Source organism: Spermophilus citellus (genome assembly GCF_964194105.1).
Source record: "Spermophilus citellus genome assembly, chromosome: 7".
NCBI classification, from domain to species: Eukaryota; Metazoa; Chordata; class Mammalia; order Rodentia; family Sciuridae; genus Spermophilus; species Spermophilus citellus.
The window spans coordinates 108,810,290-108,830,313 of record NC_138188.1 but is presented as its reverse complement, the minus strand read 5'-3'; the positions used below and the strand labels follow the sequence as shown (position 1 = coordinate 108,830,313).

The 20,024-nt window shown below is 43.8% G+C and overlaps 1 protein-coding gene across 10 annotated transcripts in view; it reads right to left on the bottom strand.

The window, feature by feature from the left end:
- Nucleotides 1–20,024, bottom strand: part of KALRN (kalirin RhoGEF kinase) — a 662,170-nt gene that overhangs the window by 54,839 nt on the left and 587,307 nt on the right. For all 10 annotated transcript variants that reach the window (XM_081301757.1, XM_081301753.1, XM_081301759.1 and 7 more), the window contains 10 exons: nucleotides 13,840–13,970; nucleotides 10,151–10,217; nucleotides 8,385–8,488; nucleotides 8,131–8,200; nucleotides 7,740–7,826; nucleotides 6,860–6,952; nucleotides 6,052–6,102; nucleotides 5,152–5,229; nucleotides 1,240–1,425; nucleotides 706–877 (listed from right to left, as the gene is read on the bottom strand). In XM_081301757.1, coding sequence (XP_081157883.1) covers nucleotides 706–877; nucleotides 1,240–1,425; nucleotides 5,152–5,229; nucleotides 6,052–6,102; nucleotides 6,860–6,952; nucleotides 7,740–7,826; nucleotides 8,131–8,200; nucleotides 8,385–8,488; nucleotides 10,151–10,217; nucleotides 13,840–13,970 — 1,039 coding nt within the window. The remainder of the gene's footprint in view (nucleotides 1–705; nucleotides 878–1,239; nucleotides 1,426–5,151; nucleotides 5,230–6,051; nucleotides 6,103–6,859; nucleotides 6,953–7,739; nucleotides 7,827–8,130; nucleotides 8,201–8,384; nucleotides 8,489–10,150; nucleotides 10,218–13,839; nucleotides 13,971–20,024) is intronic.

The window sequence follows — 20,024 nt, the reverse complement described above, 5'->3', positions numbered from 1 at the left end:
AAAAATAAAGAAACAGAAGAAGGTAGGGACTCTCCTTCATTCCACTTGTTAGGGGATTCCTGGAGGGTCATAGAGAGCTATATTCTCTATATAATCAATTTGTTGGGGGTATTTTGGAAATTTAGAGGTAGTGATCACTTCTCAATTGACAGGGGCAAGGTCAGTTAGGAGGGTGGCTTATCTGGGCCCTTGCTGTGTTGGGAACAGAGAAGGGATTTGAATGGATCTGTCAAATTCTGTTATCTCTACAAAACCCTAGTGAGGGGTTGGGGGTGTAGTTTAGTGGTAAAGCACAAAAAATTTAAAAATAGGAAAAAAAAATAGCCTGAGAGAGTACCAGTCATTAGCCACCAAGTGTGAAAACACACATCACTGCCAGCCAGCCCCCATGAGACAGGATGTCCCCATCTCAGAATTTTTCTAAAATTATTACCAGCTGGTAGTGGTGGCCAAAAAGCATGCATGGTATGTCCTAGAAGAGAAGATCTCTTCTGTTGGAAAGATGGGCCTTCTTTCTCATACCCAATCTGCTCTATTTGTGAATTCAGGTTCAAAAGAATTCTAAAATGTTTCTGAAAAGTAAACAGTTGGAGTCCATATAAAATGTGTTCTGAGCCCATAACTCTCCAAGAGCTTAGACCCAAGGAAGGTAAGAGGTGTGGGGTTCCCTGAAAAGGCCCTGCAGGAAGCAGGCGTGGCACATACCATTTAAGAAGTCTCGCTGTGTTTCTAAGACTTGATTGATGTCCTGCACCCAGGCCTGCTGGATGTCCGAGTTGGCAGCTTGCAGAATGACCCTTTCTGAAGTCTCCCTGTTCATGAGGGCGAATTTGCAGGGGTCATTGTCCACGTTTTCCTCCAGGACCAAATAATTCATCTGGAAAAAACAAGTTGATCCTTTTCATTCTTGAAGTTGTACAAAACAGGTACCTATTACTGTACCTCAAAGTTCTTTTATCTCAGAGAAGTTTCCAAAATTTGCTTTGGACTTAATAGGAAATACTCTGTTTTTCGCCTTGGGGGGCGGGGAAGAACATGCAGGATCTTGCTGGAGACCAGCTGGGGGCCTGTCACTGTTTCCCATGGGTGATCACTGTTTTTCCTTCAGCCTACTTGCTGGAAGGCTATTAGGCTGAGAGGTCCTTGAGGCTCTGAGTCCTCACCACTCCAGGGCCTCATCTGAGGGACACAGCTCCAAGAACTTGGCTCTTCCTTTCTGCATGCCTGCTGGACCCTCACCTTGATGCTCTTTTTGAACATGTAGCCTGGTGTAAGGGAGCCCTTCCTGAGCAATTCGCTGAAGATGACAATCTGCTCGAAGAGGAATACACGCCTCTCTTTGGTCCGGGACTGCATGCCGGCGTCCAGCTCAATCACATAGAATGTGTCCTGCTGCAGCAGCTTGCCCTGGGCGGTCAGGGTGCCCTGATGGAGACAGAAGCCAGAAGCCAGTGAGAAGCAAGGCGGACACAGCCCTTTTGGGCCACATGACGTTCCCTTCTGGGAACGTGGAAAACAGACGGGCACTAAAAGCCTTGGGAGTCTAGTAAGACACTGAGTTGGGACCCACCCACTGGGACAGATTGTGGCCACTATCCTATTCATACAGGGCCCATGAGGGAAAGGACAAAAGGGTAACAGAACCATTAAAAAATAGCTCCCAGGAAATGCCAGAGAAAGGTAGAACTATTAGCTAAAAAGGAATGGGAATTATCCTGGCCCTTCATGTTTTTTATTAAAAAGGAGAATAAGCCTGGAGCAGTGGCACATGCCATAATTCAGCAGCTTGGGAGGCTATTGCAGGAAGATCATGAGTTCGAAGCCAGTCTCAGCAAAAGTGAGGTACTAAGCAACTCAGTCAGACCCTGTCTCTAAATAAAATACAAAATAGGGCTGGGGATGTGGCTCAGTGGGTGAGTGCCCCTGAGTTCAATCCCTGGTACTCCCCCTCTCCCCCCAAAATAAGAGACTAAAAGGTAAGCAACACTTGGAACTAGAAGTGGCCTTTCTGTCCTTGCAGCTCTGACAACAGTGCCTGCCTCCCCTGTGGCATGGGCCAAGCACCTGGGGCACTCTGTAGCCGGGAACTTGGAACCAACCTGTGGCCAAGATGTGTGAGGCAGGCAGGCCTCAAGTAATCTGACTAGCCAGGACCTTCTCTCCTTCCTCGATTGTTTAGGATGGGGAGAATCTGAAGTTTAAGTGTCCTGCTAAGGTCAAAAGGTGAAGTTGGGTTACCATATATATAGGCTCTACATCAGATGGGAGATATTTCTCTGGGTCCTGTGATTCTTTGTCAAATGTCTCCAGCTAAGAGGCCACAAGCTACATAGCTGAAGAGGTACAGTATATTTGACTTGTTAGCTTCTAATGTGATTTTCAAAGACATTGTCAAAGGGAATATGCCCAACCCAGCAAGTTGCACAGAGGCTATCAGAAAGCCTGCACAAAAAGACCCTGGCATCTGAGACAGAGGTCAGAAGCCCTCTTCTGCACTGTGCTCTTTCTCAGGTGACGACTTTTACCCTTTAGTGCAAACGTGGGCCATTTTCTGCACTTGGTGCCTTATTCCAAACATGACCTGGCACAGGGGTCATTTTTTTCTTTTGTGTGCCTGAGAAATGCCTGCCCTCTGCTTGGCTTCTCACTGCCAAGGTCGACAGCCAAACAGGCTTATCTCTACCCTGGTCCAAAGTTAATATTAAGCCAGTGACCAGCTAGCCAGGAAAGCTCTAAAAGCTCTATTAATATTACACAAGAACCTGATCGTGTGATAGAGGCAGCCAATGCTAAAGAGAAAGCCAGAGATTGGAGAGGGAGGGAATTAGAAGAGGGGGCTCCAGCTTCTACCCAGTCCCAAGCCATGGATTCAGGGAAGAGACATACATTCATTGTCTTTCTCAATTAGCTGAAGGAAAGCAAAGCAGATTCTCTGCAGCTTGATGAAAACAGGTCAATGCTGTTTGATTTCAAAGAGAAAAGAACTGCATGCTCCTGTGTGTGGGCTTACATGGACACACACACATGCACCCTGAAGGCTCACTTGGGTTGGATGGCACAATCAGATGCCATTCTTCCAGAGACCTGAGAAAGGCCAGTCAGACTCTTGTTCAGAAAACACAGGGGCTTCAAGATCCAAGAGCAAAAGGGATTACTTGGTTTATCCAGAATAGCCTCACACTTGGCATAATGCCAAGGGAGAAAGTATAAAAGTCCCTCCAGTATGACCAAAGAAAAGCCACACACACACTCAAAGAGTGTATTTCTGCTGAGTAACTCTGCTTAAGCTAACAGGTCAGGTCTGCCTTGGAGAGCCAGGAATCTAAGAAAATGGACAGCTAGAGACCCTCCACCTAGTTCCTATCACAAACAAACATGGAAACCAGATAAGGACACACAGGATAAGGAAGACAAGACAATTTGGCTCAAGAATGTCATGAGCCCAACTTATTCACCAAAACCTGAAATATAGCACCTCCTGATTAACTTACACCACTAGTTTACCTGTACCATTTTATCTATTCTGATTTAGCTGGGGAGTGGGGTTGGGGAGGGGGGTCATTTACTAATTATCTCAGCTTCAAAAAATCCATTTTCTTCAAAAAGGAATAATGAAATCATAGATAGCAGGATTTACTGGGAAACAGAATTAGAAACCCCACATCTTTTTCCAGGGGGATCAGTAACTTCTAGGTACCAGTTAATAACTGTTGGTTATAATTTTATCATATTAATATTCAAAACATGTTTAATTTATGAGATTTGGACATCAATTTTTAATAGTCATTTATGAAGTATAAATTAGGAAAGTCAATTTGTCTTCAAATGTTCACTGTTAAGGGCTGAACTGTGTCTCCCTTTGCCCCCAATTCATATTTTGGAGTTCTGGCCCCCAGGACCTCTGAATATGACCTTATAGGGACATGGGGGTCTTATTTTGTGGGGGAGGGGACCAGGGATTGAACTCAGGGGCACTCAACCACTGAGCCACAACCCCAGCCTTATTTTGTATTTCATTTAGAGACAGGGTCTCACTGAGTTGCTTATACCTCGCTTTTGCTGAGGCTGGCTTTGAACTTGTGATCTTCCTGTTTAGGCTCCTGAGCCGCTGGGATTACAAGTGTGTCCCTCCACACCTGGCTGGAAATGGTGTCTTTATAGAGGTAATCAAGTTAAAGTGAGGTCATCAGTCTGAGTTTTAATAGAATATGACAGATGTCTTTATAAAAAAGAGAAATGTGGACACAGAGACACATCGACAGGATGTGAAGATACAGGGAGAATGTCACTGAGCATGACATCAGCCTCAACAAGCCAAGGAGAGGGGCCTGAAACAGATTCTTCCCTAATGGTGCTCCGAAGGAAACATCTCTGACTACACCCTGATTTCAAACTTCCAGCCAGTTACTGATCCCCTATCACAAACAAACATGGAAACCAGACAAGGACACACAGGATAAGGAAGACAAGACAATTTGGCTCAAGAATGTCATGGGCCCAACTTATTCACCCAAACCTGAAATATAGGTTTGGGTGAATAAGTTCCAGCCTCCAGAACTGTGGATATAAATTTTTATTGTTTAATTAACCCAATTTGTGGTACTTTCTTTTGGCAGCCCTAGCAAACCTGTGTGTTCAGTTATCCTTGGGACACCTGGCTTTGTTCCTTAAGACATGGTTCTTCTCTTCAAAGTTCAGAAATGTGTCCTGAGAGGTTTTAGAATTAGAAATGTTCACTGATCTAAAAATTCAGTCACTACATAGATCTGTTTAACAGAAACCACCCTCTCTTAAAAAAAAAAAAAAAAGACTGTTCATTTTCCCACTTAGGATCTGTGCCCATCACATATCCTGCTATCCAGCTGTCTCTCATATTCTCAGTCAGGAAGGAAGAGGGAAGAGGTCATTGCCAGCTTTAATTATAAAGAACTTTGGGTTTTTCTAAATTCATTGGAATTCTGACTCCAGTTTGGCCAAAAGCTCTATTTCTGCCCTATCACTGGACTTTCTAAATAGATGCATCTTCCAGGCCTGGGAACCAGGGGCCTAGGCAGAGACGGCAGGACATGGGGCTTCAAAGGGAAGAGGCCTCAGTACTTGGCAGGACTCCCACCCAGAGGAGAGAGGGCTGGAAGCATTCCAAGGGCTCACCTCAAAGCCCTGCAGGCGTCCCAGATTCATCATGTCATTGCAGCGTTTGGGAACAAGGCACATTAACTCCACAGCTTTCTGCGGGAAAGAACACCGGTCACTCAGGAGAGAGAACAGCCTTTAGACAGGAAGCTCATGCAATTCAGGGCTAGAAGACAGGGACCTCGCCTCTTGTTAGTGCCTTTATTTTAGGAAAGCATGTGGTCCTTGCTGCCCACTCTCAGAGGACCATGGGGCTCTGTTTACATGGGGGTTGTTGGTCATCTGTGCAGGGGCTCCATGTCAGTCACCCATGATGGGGCATCATTACCTCGTCCATTCTTATCCCATCTCCCTGCTTTTCCCTCCTCATCTTTTCTTTCTTCTTTCTGTTGCTTCCTGATAGCCCAAGTAACAGCTTTGCCTGGCTTGGGAAACACTGAGGTTTTGACCTAAAATAGCCTTCCCAGAAAGGCTATAACCTCTCTGGCTTAAAATAATCCCCATGGTGACACAAAGGACTTTACCTAGAGAGTAATCCTTGGAATGGAGGTGGGGGACTGAAAGTGAAATATTTATATGTTGGAGTCAAATACTACTTGGATTTGTGGATAAAGTTACATATTGGATTTGCAATTTTGCCCACTCTCCGGAGGATGTTAAAGGTGTCAAAAACCACCCTTCCCTAATACAGATCTCTTGCAGCCACAAAGAGAGCAGCAGTAGGCTAAGTGCTAGGCTGGCCCAGGACAGAATTCTTGAATTCTAGAAAACAACACTTTGCACATTAACTAGCCATTTTTCATGCTGCTAAGAGTGAGAGGAGTTGGCCTGGACCCTTGGTTTTCCTGAGACAATCTTTTCCCTTCAGGGCCTAATGCAGTCCCTAAGAACAGAAAGCATTACAAGCAGAAAACTCACCTCGATATCTGAACACTCCAAGCCAGCCTTCTCACTGTATCTCAGGAAGTCCTAGCAAGGAGGGGAAGCAGGGAGGAGTCCAGGGAGGGGTACAATTCGTCAGTAAAATAGTCAGAGAGCTATAAAAAAAACTTATTGTAAAAATGCAATAACATCCTAAGGAGTTTCTTTCTAGGCAGAGGTGACAATGGTCTGCAGTAGCTGAGAAATGAAATTATGAGTCATGCTAGATGTAATGACATAAAGAAGACCCCCCCCCCAGGATATTCAACATTTCAAAGCTAGGGGAGATGGGGAGGGAAGAAGGAAGGGAGGAAAGTAAAGGGGATAATGACAGGACAGCATGAGAGGAAGGGAAGTCCAGACTTTTCCAGTTAGTCTCAAATTCCATAGGAGAAAAAAATCAAGTCAAACTACTATTTAAAATAAAATATGATCAAGTTTTAGGTTTCACTCATCTAAGGTCTTTAGGGCTTTGCCCTTCCTTTCTTTTTGCACTCATATTCCACTCTGAATTTATGTCATTATTTGTTAGTTTTGAAAGGTATTAAGTCAGTGAAAAAAAGTGAACTGGAAAAAAAAAATCAAGTAACCATCAGTTTTAAGGGCAGAAGCAAGAGCTATGCAAATTATCTGGGGGCAGAGCTTACAGAGTAATATAGCAGAGGAAAGAAAAGTCTGCACCTCCAAAGCCCATGCCTGCCCACGCAGTTCACAGTCCCTCAGGACAGTGTGAAGGAGACAGAGCCACTGGCTGTAGCCTAAGGAGATGCTCTTCCAGCCCTGGCCTGGGCTCCCAGCTTCTTACCTTGAGGAGCAGCTGGTATTTTGTTATTCTCTGAATGGGCTTGATAAGGAAGTCGCTAAGCGTCAACCGTTGATTTAGCTCCTGCTTTACCTCCTGAAACACAAGGGAGCTATGTTAGAAAGAAAGGAATCCAAGAGCTGAGTGTTCTGGGTCAGGGTTCCGAGGCATGGATCACCCATCCTCATGTTTCCCAATAAAGTTTAAGCATCTTCAAGTGAGGAAAAAGGTAGAAATGCCTATACATCCGCTTGTTTGTTAAAAACACTACAACATCACACAGGCTACCATAGCCTTCTTGCCTGGCTACGGTGCTTTCATGGCAAGCACTGTCACACCTGGTCCTCTTGTCAGTCTTGGGAGACAAGCTGAAACAGGTTCTCTCATCTCTCCATAGCAGAGTCAGGCAAGAAGAGCTGCCCCAAGGACACAGTGACCCATATAGCTGAGCCCTGATCTCTGAGAGAAGGTGCTGCCTCTCTAACAGCAAAGTCAATCTGTCCAGGATTAAACCTCTGGGAACAGAAACCAAGGCTATGAAGTGACTGCAAACCCCTCAACCAAGGAGAGGCCTCAACAAGCAGCCCAGGGGGCCGTGCAGAAGAATGTGGGCACAGTTTGCTCTGGGGTCACTGGGGAAGGATCAGAGCTTCCAATCAGTCTCTGTTTCAGAATCATTCTGCTAATGGAAGCTCCTCCCGCAGTCCACAGCTGAGGCCAACTCAGCTCCCTGCAAGCAAAGATGCTCAGGGGAACTAAAGTAAGCAGCTAATGGCTCTGTTGAGACAGTGACTCCTGTGGGTGGAGGATGGCTGGTGTTTCTGAATGTGGCTCTCTTGGCCTGAGTTTCCCCTTCCTGTTCAGCAAAGCCTGAGCAGCTCACCTCAAAGTAGGCGTCGTACTCAGCTACGATGTACTCCGAGCGCGGCTTATTCTGGCAGTACCATACGTAGATATGCAGCTTCCGCTCCTGACAAAACACAGGGAAAGACGAGGAATGCGACAGTCAGGTATCTTGTGTCTTGTGCTCGCTCTCTGAGTGCTGAGCTATTCTACACATGGAGGTGGGAACAGGGGTGGCCCACACTTGGAGGAACACTGAGGCAGTTAGGAAATGTAGTGGGCCAGACCCCACTTCCACATGGCCAAGATGGTTTAAGAAAAAAAAACCACAAAACAACCTCAGAGAGGGAAAGAAGAAAAGTGAATCCAGGAAGAGTGGAAGAAAGAAGGAATTTTAAAGTGAACGGGGAGGAGACCAGTGTGTCACTCACATGTTTAATAAAGAGCTGGGCCAGTCTGTCTTGCTCTTGGATACATTTTTCCAGTTCAGCCAGGAAAAAACTAAAAGGGGAAAGAGTATAAAAGGAGGAAGTCACACTGCTTGGAACTTCATTACCTCTCAATGGGAGATAAATGACAGGAGATTCCCTTCAATCTCTGACTTTTACATCAGATGCAAGAAAAGGATTCCAGAGTCCAGGATTTCCCAGGATGCCCTGACCCTCAGGGCAGCTGGGACACTTACTCCTTATGCCAGTCATAAATCTGGTGAATGTTCCCAAACACGATTTTATCCTTCCCTCGCATATCCTCAGGAACGCCCTTCTCTTCTATCCTCTTCATGAAGCCCTGCAGGGGACAGGCAGTAGTTACAAGAGGATGCTCCTGAGAAAGCACCTGCAGGTCAAGGGTCAAGGCCACCTGGAGCACCCAGAGAAGCCCACGCTTTGTGTGACTCTGAGGGTGATGCTGCTGTAGTTTTTCCTATTCAGCCAAGACTCTGCCCTTGGGCAGAGTGAGAATCAAAACTTTTATGAAGTTTCTGGGTGTTTCTATGTCTTAGTGGTACAGCACATGCCTAGCATGCGCCAGGCCCTGGGTTGCATCCCCAGCTCTGCCAAAAAAAAAAAAAAAAGAAAAAAAGAAAAGAAAGCCGAACAAAGAAGAAAACGATCCTCTCTCCTTCCCTATCTCCTAACTCAAGTTAATTATATTTTTAAAGACTCAGAACTAGATACATCTGGCCTATAAATAAGTCATAAAATGTTAACACTTTAGGCTCTGTAGCAGTCCTATGTCATCTCATTTCAGCTGTAAAATCAGGTTGTGAGGTTGTTCAGGCAGCACATGGCCCCATCAGAAAGACAAACAAACAAAAAAACCCCCAAGGTACCCATGTTACATTACTTTTAATCATACCACTGATGTCTGAATTTCCTGGATTTCAGTTTCTCAATCTCCAGATTCCCAAGGGGGAGAGTGACTTTCCATAAATTAGAATTCAGGTCCTCTCTATGCCTGGTTAGTCTCTTTATCCAAAGCTCAGGATTGGCAAATACAGAGCCATCTATCAGCAGAGTTCACAGGATGAGGACTTAAAGGGCAACTGTTAGGAACCAGCAGGCAATTTAAACATTAGGAATTCAATTTTTAGAATTCCTATCTTTTTTTTTTAAGATGCTAAACAAAAGGGCTCTAAGCCATCTAAATTATCCATTTACTTCCTTAGGCTTTGTCCTCCAAAAAAGTGTCTTAAGTCCTCAAAAGTTAATCCCTATGGAGCTGGAGCTGTTGTATTTATTACCAATTTGATTCCTAACTGGGGACCTGTCACTCTTGCTTATTGGTGGCTTTTTCTTTGTCTGTCTCCTTAGTAGCTATGACATTCTCCTTGAACTCTAAGGAAATGTGTAAGTCCCAAGATTCCACTCAAAATTACCTGGTTTGTGCCCAGGGTGCTCAGAATTCTGAAGAATATATGTTCACATGAGGAAACATCCAATAGCCTCTTAAGATCATAACTTGATCACCCCAAACAAGGTGAAATGGATGCAACTCTAATCAAGAAGCTCCCCAAATGCTATAATATTTGTGCCCTTACCTCTCTCTAAATATCATAAATGTTTCAAGGAGAAAAGAAAAAAGTGCCTGCATATTACATTTGAATTATACCCTTTAAATCATCTGTGTGTGTGTGTGTGTGTGTGTGTGTGTGTGTGTTACTGGGGACCCAGAGGTGCTTTACCGCTGAGCTATATTCTCACCCCTTGGGTTTTTATTTTGAGACAGGGTTTCCCTAAATTGCCAAGGCTGGCCTTGAACTTGTGATCCTCCTGCCTCAGCCTCCTGAGTCTCTAGGATTACACACCTGGCTATCATTTTAATACCCATTCCTGCAAATACCCAGAGAGAGTAAAATACATGCAGCCATCAAGCTAACCCCCTGCCCATGTAGGGTCCAACCTGCTCCTAGTTGGGTGAGCCCAGACTCACTCTGCACCAGATACTCACCTCCACCACAATCCCCAGGTCCTTGACATAGTCTTTCTCTGTCTGTACCAGCTCATTCAGGACAAACCTGAGCAGGAGATGAAGAATAATGAGGGTTCCTCTTTATTGTTAAGCAAGAAGTCTTCACACTAAGGTCACAGTAGAGTTACTTAAACGCCTTAAAGCACCCCAGAGTTGCTCACTGCTGCTCTCTGAGGGCACGAGGCCAGCAAGGACTTTCCCTTAGCCAGCACACAAGTCAGACAAGGATGATGAACAACTGCTTTGAAATCCTCTTTCTACTTTCTATATCTCTTTCTCCCTGAATGACTGTAGAGACACAGGGCAGGAAGAACTACAACTACTTTGGCAAAACTGAGTTACAAAAGCTTTGAGGCCAAAGGATCAATATGAGACTCTTATTCCTTCGTTTCAGTTCCATTCTTCCTAAAGAGAGGAGAGAGACACTTGTTTGATAACAAGCTGTTAAGGCCCCAGAAATGCAGATATGGAGAGAAACTTTTACTTTATAATCTAGAAGCTACAATTATTCACATGGGTATCTATGGTAACTGGCTTGGAAAATCCCCAGTCAAGGCCAGAAAGGCTGACTGCAGACATTCCTCACTCACAACTTTGAAGGCAGCGCTCAGTCCCAAGACGCAGGATTGAACAATGGCAAGGACATTTACTTTCTTGGCTTCCTTGTTAATTATTTTACTTCTTAGAGCATTTACTATAAGGCCAGTTACTTCATCTGGGTTTTCTCATTCTTGTAAAAATGTAGGTATTGTAAAGTGTACTTTATTTAATGAAAATACTCAAATGGAAAGATTAGGTAACTTGCCCAAGATTACAAAGTGAGGGACAGAGATGGGATTTGAACCCAGTTGTTGAAGAGTCCAAAGACTGAGTTCCTTCATGTAGCTCACTGCCTGGCAAATGGCTGAGACTGGCTCACTGGAGTCCCAGAAGCCTCAGCCCCAAACACTCCTCTTTTTCTGTCCAACAGTAAAGAGGAAGACCTATCCATAAAATGCTTTTGGCTGTGCACAGGGCAGGGGCTGCTCTGAGTCTACTGGAGTCTGATTCTTTACTATCTGATTTGAAAAGGTTTTGTCTGAAGCCACACAAGTATATTTTTGGCTCAAGTGGCAAAAGGGGTAAAGTTCTGAGATGTCAAACAAGGACCCCAGTGCCGGGGTTGTAACCATTTTGAACCCAGGAAGCAATTCAGCTGAAACTCTTGTTCTGTGTGACACTGAGGACTCACCAAATCCCCGGGGTCTAGGGGCCTTGGGGGGCCAGAGAAGGAAGCAAAGGAACACATGCTTCTTTATCAGCCTGCTCAGCACTTCCAACCAGTTCCCTCCAGCACAGACCAGCGAGTGTTTCAGGCCACAGGAAGGAACTGGCAAGGCCAAATATATAAAGCATTCAAATATATCTTTAGCATGACCCAAGTACCGCTTGGAAGACAGCGGTTAAAGAAAACCACAGGAAAATGAGAGTGGGAATTCGGGGCTGGGAGGGGCCTGTGGAGATGAGGTCTACTGCTCTGTCTCCACGTGATATTTTTATCTTCAGCCATTTGCTGACACATTGGGGCTGGCTAGGCTTGTCAGCCTCTAGGGAAGGGGACTTGCATCAGGTCTGCTGGGGAGCCTTGCCTTTTTCCCTTAAGGGGCTGGTGAAGTATCTGGGGGAGATTAAGACACATTAAAAGACATTCTGAAAAGTTACCTCAGAGATTTAAATTATATTCATCTTAAGGCAGTACAGGATTAATTGCCAAATGAATGAATAATAAATTACTGTCCATGTTCAATTCTTATCAGTAAAAGCTACAAACAAATGTTGTTCTTTGGTCCCTGTGAAATTCTTCCAGCTATAGGTTGGGCCCACTTCTAACCCTCTCTCTTTCACAGTGGTAGGGAAGGGCTGGTCTTCCACAGGAAATCCTGTAGAGCCTTGGCACTGGCTGTTCCCTCTACCCAGAACACTCTTCCTCATGGCTAACTCCTTACCTCCTTCTGGTTTTTGTGCAAATGTCAGAACCACTTAAAACCGCAGCCTGGCCTCATTCCTGATCTCCCTCATACTGCTCTTTTCTTTTTTCCAGCTTCTGACATACCACCTAATTTATTTTGTTTGTCCTACTTCTCCCATATATATCAAAAGGATGATATATAGTAAAAGGGATGAGACACTGTAGGGTAGATTTTCAGGATAGCTCAGGATGTGGAGAAATAGGGGCTTTGGTGAGAATGAGATGAGGGAGGAGAGATGGATTCCTGGGTAAAAAGGCAACACACTCTTGTGGTCCATGGTAGCAAAATCAGACAATATCATATTTGGACAATGGCTGACATAATTCTCATAGGCCTGGTCAACATGAGTGAGACTAGTGTTTGTCTTTGCTAAGGACCATTGGCCACCTTGTGGGTCACTTCCCTGATGAAAACTTTTGTTTCCCTGATAGAAGCCTTGTTTTGGCTTGACTGATGTAAGCTAAGGAGAACCAGTTTTGTAAAAGTCCTAGGAAATTTCCCTGTGGAAATGACATTTCTCAATCTTGATTCCATTTACCAACTTCTTGGGGTTCTTCCTAAGCACCCATAAAGTTGTGGGAGTAAGTATGAAATTATAGAGTTTGCATGCCTCTTGTTCTTCCCCACTGTGAGGGGACAGCCCTGCTTTGACACAAGGCTCTTGTTATGATGTTTCTATTTTTGTTTCCTAGGAAACAAAGTCCTAAATGTTCACTGGACACATTTCCCAGTAACAGAAGGATTTAGCCCCATTTATTTTTTTTTTTATAACTGATTTAACAAAATGTGCTTTTTTGCTTTGAGGTCTATCCCTCCCACTCCCTTATCAATTTGCAGTGACTTGGCAAAAGGAGTGATTAATTTGAGGGAGAAGGGCAGACTAACAGCAGATAGGGACCCTTCCCATCTGCCTACCCTACTCTCACTGCTGCTCACGATTTCACACTGAGCTATGTTCAAGACTTATTGGCAGCTGGCTTCCAGCTCAGCCAAACTCTGAACAAGAAAACTAAAGTAAGGGAGGAGTTATGGTTCTGTATTACTGGCATCCATATCTTCCTTATCATCTCACATAACAGGAGGCATATAACCCGGACCTTGCATTGCATAAGGATCTTTGTGAAACAGACTGCAATGTGAACTGTATTTTACCACTAGCCATTCAAAGTGGAAAGGCAGTTTTTGTAGAACTAAATGATGCAGAATTAAAGCCCTTGGGGAGGGGTTGAGATGAGCCCTGCCTGGCAGTACTACAGCTTCCTCTTCTAATCTCTCACTTGCCTATACCTGGGGCATATCGCCTCAGGTGACCTCCACCAGATTTTCTGCCATGATTAGGGATTCTCTGGTACTACATACCCATCTTAATGGTCCCACAGTTTCCCTTTTATCAGCATGTTTAATATTTCTATCAGATCTTAGTTAAAACCATACTTTGTCATTAATAGCTGCTACTTAATAGAAGACACTTCAGCCTAAACTTCTTCAAGACAGTGCCAAAGTAGCTCACTGTTCATCACTGTTACACAGGATAGATCTGAGTCACCTTCACTTCTTTCTGAGATCAGTTGAAGCACAGCGTGGGGAATCCCTAAATACCCCCAGCCCTTCACCACGGTCCGCCACACCTGCAAGAGTGGGATCTGGGGAGTTACTTACATCCTGCCTCGAAGGGCCTTGGCTTTCTGTTCTTCTTCCAGGTTTCTGGGAGGAGTGGGTGGGGTCATCCCCTCATTTAGGCAGCCTGTAGAGTCTTTCAAGCTCCCCCGGTAGGAGCCTCCTTCAAGAGTCTAAAAAGACAAGAACAAACAGCTTCAGAGAACTGTACACTGAAAGTCACTTGGAAACCCTGTGTCCCCCAGTCTGCCCACAACCAGCTTGAGAAGTAACAGCCAAGGCTGTTCTCACTGATTCACAGTGAAGCATTAGGACACCAGAGACTTCCACCCTCCTGCAGCAGGGAGATCTGAGCTGTCGCCTTCTTAGGCAATCAGGATGTCCTTGGCCAACTTTCCAGGCCTAATGAAATTGCCCATTGTCAAAGCAACTTATCTCTGTGTAAGGGCTCCAGAGGGAAAGCTAATCATTGCAATTCTGTACCAAATAAGGAGTTAGAAAAGAAAATCTGTTGTAAGGCCATCAAATGCAAATTGATAAGGGAGTAGGAGGGATAGACCTCAAAACAAAAAAGCAGGGTTTTGTTAAATCAGTTATAAATCTTTTGAAGAGGACAAGAAATAATCTGTAGATTTAACCTTTTCAAAAAACATCTCTGCTAAGGTTATTTACCAAAGACTTCCTTTCATTTACTAATTCTTCTCATTTCTTTTAAATCAAGTGCTATAGAATCAGAAAAAAAAGAAGTTAAATGGCTTAATACAGTCCTTCAAACCAGACAAATGAGAAGTTAGACTTTATTTATGTATGATGCATCAAAATGTAATCTACAAATAGAACAAATAAAAAAACTAAAAAAAATACAGTACTTTAGAAGGAACTAAGGGTGAGGAACAAAAATTCTAATTTCAGAATATTATATGGACAGCTAAAATGGTTCCAAATTTGTCAATTTTCAGATCAAACCTTCTCTCTACAGATTTCTGAGAAATAGACAGAGACAACAGTTGTCAACCTCTCTGAAAAGTTAAAAATGCTCTGCAGTGGTGAGTAGTAACACGGACGGCACTAGTAACAGTAAGAACACTCAAAGAGGGTCTAAGCTAATATTTTCACTAGTGCCCTGGGAAGACCCAAGCAACACCTACTATTTGATTATGTGAACTGACAGAAGCCACATGGAAAAACGGTGATATGAGAGATCAAGGTCAAGGTGGGCAAATGTAAAACAAGCATGAGAGACAAATCCAAACCACCCAAGGCACCTGTCTATCCCAGCCACAGTGGCTAAACGGAGAGGTTTCACTTAGTAGTCTCTGAAAATGGCCCTAAGTTAAAGTCACAAAAATCAAAAAAGTGTCATGCAAAAAGGTAGTAGGAACAACAGATTAAGCCTGGTCTTAAATGATCTACACTTGACATTATCTATCAGTAACTGTGGGTTTTGTTTGTTTTTCTGTTTTATGTGTGTGTGTGGCACTAGGCATTGATCCCAGGTGCACTCTACCACTGAGCCACATCCTCAGCACCCTCACCACTTTTTAAAAAATTTGAGACAGGGTCTCATTAAGTTACCCAGGCTGTCCTCAAACTTGCTATCCTCCTGCCTCAGCCCCCCATGTAGCTGGGATTACAGACATGTGCCACCATGCCCAGTTTAGCTGCTGTATTTCAACATAGACCAAACAGAGGCAGGAAAGTCTGAGGAAAAGAAACATAAAAGGAATGAGGATCCTGATGGACACTATGTGACAAAGGACGGAAACTTGAATCTGAAAATCTCAACACTGAAAGAGATATCCACTTTTCCCTGGCCTCCCAAATAAACACAATATGCCAAACATGAATTTGTCACTAAGGCAAGAAATTAGAATTAAGAGCACAGGGTTTTCCAGCCGTACAGGGAGAATTTTTTTCTACTTGACATAAAGGTATTTACAGAACAAAGTAATCAGCTACGGAAGCCGTTACATCCAGAGCAGCAGTATTGGCTAAAAATAAAGAAAGGTCGAGAAGGGTTGAGCTACATTTATAGATACAGAGTCTGTAACCTGTTATTAAGGAAATTAGAGTGTCTGGTGCCGAGGCTTGACAAGCCAGTGGACAGGCAGGCTTTCCAGTGACATGTCCCCTGGTGCCATCACCAGAGACAGGCTTCTAGACAGATGGACCCAGCTGGTGACGGATCCTATTAGTGCCTCTTACTTTCTCCTCCTCTTCCCATTGTCCTTTTGTGGTCTTTGTTCTTTAGCCTGCTGGATGGCAGGAAGGAGACTGCCAGGCCCAGGAAGCAGGCCTACAGCTCTGCTTACAAGATGCCCCCACGGCACATCCAGCTTGAGTTGGGCCACTCTCAGCCCATCTAGAGAATGAAGGACATCTAAGGAGTCCAAAGTGTTGCAGAATGAAATGCATTCCATGTCCTCCTGATTGTTCTGTGAGCAAAGAAGCCCAAGTTGTCTCTGGGGCAGGACTCTCAGGCACAGAGTTAAAAGGGTAGATTCAGTGAGAGCAGGAAGAGGGAAATAAAGGGCTTGGCTAATCGGTATGCTGGGTAATTTGCCTTAAATCATGGAGTTAGCTATAATGCTGGCAGTCATTCAAGAGTGATTCCCTCTGAAGACCTGGTTGCCTGTATTAGAGTTGGATACTAGGCTCCAATCAAGGGCAAGTAAAGGTGACCTGCAATTAGTGCTTCTCCTGGAGGAAACAGGCCAGTTTTCTGCCACAATGAGAACTTCTGCCCCACTTAAGATTTGCAATATGACCTATGCACATCCTCCTGAATACTTCAAATCATCTCTAATATCTAATACAATGTAAGTGCTAATAATTAGTTGCTATACTGTATTGTTTAGAGAATAAAGACTAGAAAAATGACATGTTTAGTACAGACACAAATTTTTCTTAAATATTTTCAATCTGTAGTTGGTTGAATTCACAGATGTAGAACCTGTGGATACAGAGGGACAGTCATTGAGAAATGAAATGGGAGGACATTCCAGGCAGCAGCAGCCCAGAGAGTAAAAGTCATGGGGTGAATGAACCATGTGGGGCAGCCCAGAAGCGGCAAGCCCAGGGCAGGTAGAGGAGAGGGGAGGGACCAGTAAGTGACTGTGTTATGGGTGCTGGCATGAGGAGGTGCTAGAGAAGAAAGAGCTAAGGAGTGAAGAGAGAGAGAGAGAGAGAGAGAGAGAGAGAGAGAGAGAGAGAGAGAGAGAGCGAGCGCGAGCGCACGCGCAAGTGCTGGCAAAGAGAAAGGGGAAGGAATGGTGGGAATGAAAATGAAGAGTGGTGCAGCCATTATGAAAAACAGTATGGCGGTTCCTAAAGAAAATTAAAAATAAAACTGTCACAAGACCCACAATTGACAGGACTGGGTATATGCATGCCCAAAGGTTATGAAACTGCACCTTGTAAACATATTTGTGCCTCTATGTTCAGTGCTGTACTATTCACAGTAGCTAAGATGTGGAAAAACCCTAAGTGTCTGTTGGTGAATGAATGGATAAAGACACTGTGGTAGGGTGTATGTGTGTATGTGATATTTTTCAGCCTTAAGAAAGGAAATTTTGGGGCGGGTGTGTGGCTCAGAGGTAGAACACTCAACTAGTATGTGTGAGGTACTTGGTTCAATCTTTTTGCACCACATAAATATAAAATAAAGATAATTGTGTCCACCTATAACTAAAAATAAATAAATAAATAAATAGATATTTAAAAAAGAAAGGAAATTCTGCCATTTTCCACAACATGGGTGAAGATCATGCTAAATGAAATAAACATATAAAGAAAGAGAAATATTGCATGATCTCACTTATATGTGGAATCTTTTCAAAAAATGTCCAATATATAGAGATGAATAAAATAGTAACCTGGGTGTCTTGTGAGTTCAAAGTCAGCTGCAGCCACTTAACAAGGCCCTAAATAACTCAGTGAGACTCTGTCTCTAAATGAAATACAAAAAAGGGCTGGAGATATGGCCAGTGATTAAGTGCCCCTGAGCTTAATCTCTGGTACAAAAAAAAAAAAAAAAAAAAAAAGAGAGAGAATAAAATAGTGGTTACTTGGGGTGGGAGGAGAGAGATCAAGTGAAAAAAGAGGAACTATATAGATCAAAGGATATAAAGTAACAGATATATAAGATGTAACAAGCTAGTTCCGGAGATTTAATGCACTATCTGAGGACCATTGTTAGTAAAGTTGTATTATATTAAGGGTTTTTGTCAAATAAGTAGTTTCAGCTGCTCTACTTAACCACTGGCCATATCTCCAGGGAAAAAATCATGTGTGGGATGATGGTTGTATTAATTTCTCTTCTATAGTAACCATTTAACCATCTATGTGTATATCATAATATTTTGTGGTAACCTCAAATATGTACATAAAATATTTTTTAAAACTTGGATAATATTCTCTGGCCAATAAACATTAGATTTAAGCCATTCCTAGGCAAACTTGGGGTGGGCATGGGAACAACTGATAGTGGAAAAACTGAGGTGTAGATTTTTCAGACAAATGACATTTTAGGTTTGTGATTTGGGGGTTGATTTTTTTTTTTATTTTTGATGGAATTCTACATTTTTCTATTCTGACAAGCATCTCAGAAATTTCTTCCACAGAGGAATTCCAAATGAATCCAGTTCCTAAAAACATATACCTCCACTGTGGATATGATGGGGCCATTATTTTTTTCCATCTAGACCAGGAAGTTCTGCTAACTCCACCCCATTTTCAGGGGCCTGCTTATCAGTTTATAAAGCATGTTCCTGCCTACTCAATCATCATTACTTGCTTGAGATTAGGTTCAGGTGAACAGAATCATCACTGATAAGTGAGATAAAGGAGAGTCCAAGTAGACCAATTCACTTTCCCAAGGCAACTTATAAAACAAGCCAATTCGTGTAACATGCACAAGTACAGCCTGGTCCTTGCCAGGTTCCTCTGTGGCCCATGAGGCTGGCCAAGGAAGCAAATGCTAGCACAGCAAGAGAACCAAAGGGTGGAAAGCCTTGCTGATGCAGACAGGGCACACTGTCAGGATGCTAGGCCACCAGATGGACTCAAGAAGAGCTCACGACTGGCTCAGTGCTCCTAGAGGCAGAGGACTCTTAGCAAGCAAGCATCCAGCAGGGTCATCTGGAGTCTAGTGACCTGTTTTGGCATGCCACCTGATGATGAGCTCAGAGAGGGGCTTCCTTTCTGGAAGTGTGATCTTCTGTGCCAGGCAGGGTAGAATCCTGGGGCTTCAGGACCACAGTATAGAGACACAGTCTCACATGGCCAGGAAGCTCTCATTCCTTACACTTGAGGAATAAAACCAATTCCTATAGACTGCTAAACAACTACCCTGCAACATCTACCCAATGGCCAATCTATTAGCAGCCATGTAAGTTTCCACTTTTCCAGCACCACACTGGGCAATGGGAGATGAGGATGATGCAGTTCCCTTTGCCCTCACAAGGCTGTTGAAGTGGCCAGGAATTAACATTTGCAGGTGCCTGCTTATCAGTTTGTAAAACACGTTCCTACCTACTCAACCATCAGAATTATTCTTTTGAGATTAGATTCAGGTGAACAGATTCATCATGGATAAGCGAGATAAAGGAGAGCCCAATACACTTTCCCAGGGCCATATTACTGGTAGCAGAAGTAGAATGGAAACCTGGGTCTTCAGGTTCCTTACATACTTTATACCAGCAATAGCTGTCCACAGATCTAGAAAAAAACTATTAAAAATCACATGGGGTACTGGGTGTGGTGACACACACCTATAATTCCAGCAACTTGGGAAGTTGAGGCAGGAGGACTGCAAGTTCAAAGCCAACCTCAGCAACTTAGCAAAGCCCTAAGCAACTTAGTGAGACCCTGTCTCAAATTTTAAAATGTTTAAAAAGGACTGTGGATGTAGCTCAGTGGTTAAGTACTCCTGGGTTCAATCCCAGTACCCCCTCCAAAAAAAAAAAAAAATCACACGTGGATAGCAGAGGGAGAGCTTACTCCTGGCTCAAAGTTAAAGACAATACCTTAACACATAAACCAGAAAGTATGTTAGTATGCTAGCTCTGTTGGCGGTTCCTGGGCAATGAAGATCAGCGCTCACACTGAGGCAGAAGCTTTGATGCAACAATGACTACATGGCCATAAAGCAACAGGAGCAGCTTTGGTGCATGGGGACACATAGGGCAACTGAATTCTAAGTGCAGAATTTGGGGCCACTGCTTGAG